The following is a 3,070-nucleotide window of genomic DNA, read 5'->3' as shown; positions in this document are numbered from 1 at the left end:
TAACAAGATTTCAGTCATTTCCCTAGGAAAGGTCTGGCACCGTAGTTGCAATTTTTCTTCAACAGTATATTGCATTAGCTGGACAAACTCAATGCTCTTCTTCTTCTCCCTACACAGCTAGGATAATCACTATGAACAATTTGTATAGTTCAGTTAAAGTTGATGGAAAACTCTTCCGTCTGTAGTGGAAAATTTGCGTAACCATTATCAAAGCTAGCTATATGCATGGTTCTGGTTTCCTGCCTGGTCATTTGTTAGAAGGGATTGTGAAGCAGTGGTGCAGCAGTAGAAATTTCAAGGTTCAACATGCCACTGAAGTATTTTTAGAATGCAAACACTCTTTTGTTGTAATTTGCATAAACTTTATACATGCTTGTTATAATTAACGCTCCAAGCTCTAGCTACATAAAATGTTGAACTGCATGAATTCCCCACTTGGGGGGGGGGGGGGGGGGAGGGAGGGGTTGGTAGATTCAGAAATATATATATAATTTAATATTTTGTGGTTATAAAAGACTACTTATTCAATTTATAACCTGAAAATACTTACACAATTTACGTCAATGGTGGCCATGATGTATAAGGGTAGTTCAAGTCTCACTACCATTATGATGAATTAAACAGTACACATTCCATGTAACTAGATGTACTGCATGATCATGTGTTCCTCACAAAACTATGGGCCAATGACTTGCATATATATAGCATACTCCCAATACGAGTATCGTCTCCCAATGTGATTATTGTTTATGGTGGATGCTTGCATACACGACCTTGTAGCTTTCTTTCCATAGGACTTCATATCTTCTGACACAGGTATGCATATTTAACAATAGACGATGAAAATAATGAAAGCACATGTAAATTTACCACTCATACATATGCAAGTGGCTATACCTATATATAAACTATAGTATATTTACCTAATTAAAGCAGAACTTGAGCTCCTAAACAAAACAGAACTTGAGCTCTCTGTGCTACATTATTCCACAGGTTTATGTAACTGCATCATCAACATATCCATATATTATAGCATAAAATTAGAAGCTTATATTACATATATAGTTAAGGAGTGAGTAGTTACATATTTAGTAAAAGAATGACCAGTGTTTTAATGAGTTATTTTAGACATTGGAATTTCATGACAGTCATATGATGTTAGTGTAAACTGTAAACAACCAAACTATAACCATATACCAATAGATTTGGTGACATGAAGCATATAGTAGGCTCTGAACATGACTATATGTTTTATAAATAACTATCAAAGAACTAAAAGAACAACAAATGATTAATATATATACAAAGATAAAATTAAGCCTTCCGTGCTATAAAGAACCCATAGCCTATGGCATCATCTTTAATATTCCTAACTGATAATGGCTTATCATACATTTCAGCATGAACAACTTCAAAGCCAGTTTCTTCATAACGTTTCTGTATTTCTTGCAATGACAAGGAAATGGAAGTGAGGTGTCTTACATCTACAAGGTTAAACCAAGTGTTCTCTAGACGTGCTTGTGACACAAAAAAGTCTTTTGAAACTAGCATATCATAAATTTTCTTTAAAGCAGCTGAACATTCTAAGGAATTGAAAGAGCTCTCTAAGCAGTAGTTGCTACTAATGATGTTCACAGGTCTTTTGATAGCTGGAACTACAACATCAGCTTTAAGGTCACATGGAACAACATCTTTAAGTAAACTTTGCAGCTTTTCTTGTCATTCCGCCACTGCCTCAGGGTTGGTTTGACTTTCAAGTGTTTGGACAATATGTTTGAAATACGGAGACCAGTCATAAGCATTTGGATCGTTGTTCTTCCACATCAACACTTCATCCCAAAATGCCTTCACATAGTCTGAGTGATAAATCTCAGACACATATGGTGCAGCATTAATGAGGGGGTAGATACATGGACCACCTCCAACTTCCAGTAAAACTGCAGTAGACTTTTCCCAATCTTTATGATATGTTTGGTAGAAGTTCTGGTAACATTAATATTTATTTATCCAACTATACCCCATGTCTGCTAACTGAGAATCAAATGCAGTTGAGGGATATCAAACAACCAGGTAATCTCTAGTATCACTGTAACCTGCTCCATAGGTGTAGTGCATGTTGCTGTAATACACACAAAAACAATTCATTATTCATGCATCGGTCTGCATGTGATATAGCAGCTATATCTACGGCTAGTCGACATATGCCAATACAATGTGACAAGCAAGATACTATAAAAAAAAGCAAGACTGATATCTGTTTTCATAGCTGTATAGGTTGGTGTTGTGTTTGCATGTTTATACCTGGATGAACATGCACCAACGAATTGCAACTCAAGGCTAGTGAGGCTAGTGAGGCTACCCTTTAAACGTCTCACCATTCCGGATAACAATTTGCTTTGATATAGTCACACAGTCAGTTTCAAGACCTCAGCGCATGGTTACAGGCGAGCAGGGCCGCCCAGAGAAATTAAGGGGCCCAGGGCAAAGAGTTAAAGTGGGGCCCTTGACCCAAGTTGTAAGGTGAAGACCAAAAAAAAAAAAAAAAAAAAAAAAAGGTCACAACCTGGCAATGACAATAACTACCCATCACCAACCATATCTCCTTATCTATAAGCTTGCTACACTGCTCCTCTGAAGAATACTGTGACTGCTCTATTAGTGTATTTAGATCTGACTGCTCTATTAGAGTATATCGATCTTTTAAACAGGTATTCAGGGGACCCTTCATGGGGCCTCCTGGGGCCCCTTTCAGGCTGGGGCCCGGGGCAAAATGCCCCAGTTGCCCCCCCCCCTGTGGGCGGCCCTGCAGGCGAGGTTTTGCAGGTGTGTCAGAGTTCAGTAGGTAATTGGGCTGTCTTCAAGCTAATTGGTCAGTAAATGTCCAATGGCCGACCGTATTACCCATAAAATTAGAGATAATTTACCTCTCCATGGGTAATTTATGCCCCAAGGGCAGATAAACTCAGAGAATTTTAGGGATGATAAAAACAAGCATAACTTCAAAACAGAACTACCTATTAACTGTAAATAAAAACCAAGTTGTTTCATTCAACAAGACCTTTACTTTGGT

General features: G+C 37.9%; 1 protein-coding gene across 1 annotated transcript; it reads right to left on the bottom strand.

Annotated features, from left to right (window-relative positions):
• Nucleotides 1–1,314: 1,314 nt before the first annotated feature.
• On the bottom strand, nt 1,315–2,378 carry LOC136259233 (phenylethanolamine N-methyltransferase-like). The gene is made up of 4 exons (XM_066052720.1): nt 2,302–2,378; nt 2,068–2,119; nt 1,752–1,983; nt 1,315–1,655 (listed from the first exon to the last, which is right to left on the bottom strand). Exons 1-4 carry the CDS (start codon nt 2,376–2,378, stop codon nt 1,315–1,317), a joined length of 702 nt encoding a protein of 233 aa, XP_065908792.1.
• Between the last annotated feature and the right edge of the window lie 692 nt (nt 2,379–3,070).

This window comes from Dysidea avara, chromosome 6 (genome assembly GCF_963678975.1).
Source record: "Dysidea avara chromosome 6, odDysAvar1.4, whole genome shotgun sequence".
NCBI classification, from domain to species: domain Eukaryota; kingdom Metazoa; phylum Porifera; class Demospongiae; order Dictyoceratida; family Dysideidae; genus Dysidea; species Dysidea avara.
This window is presented reverse-complemented; position numbering and strand designations above follow the sequence as displayed.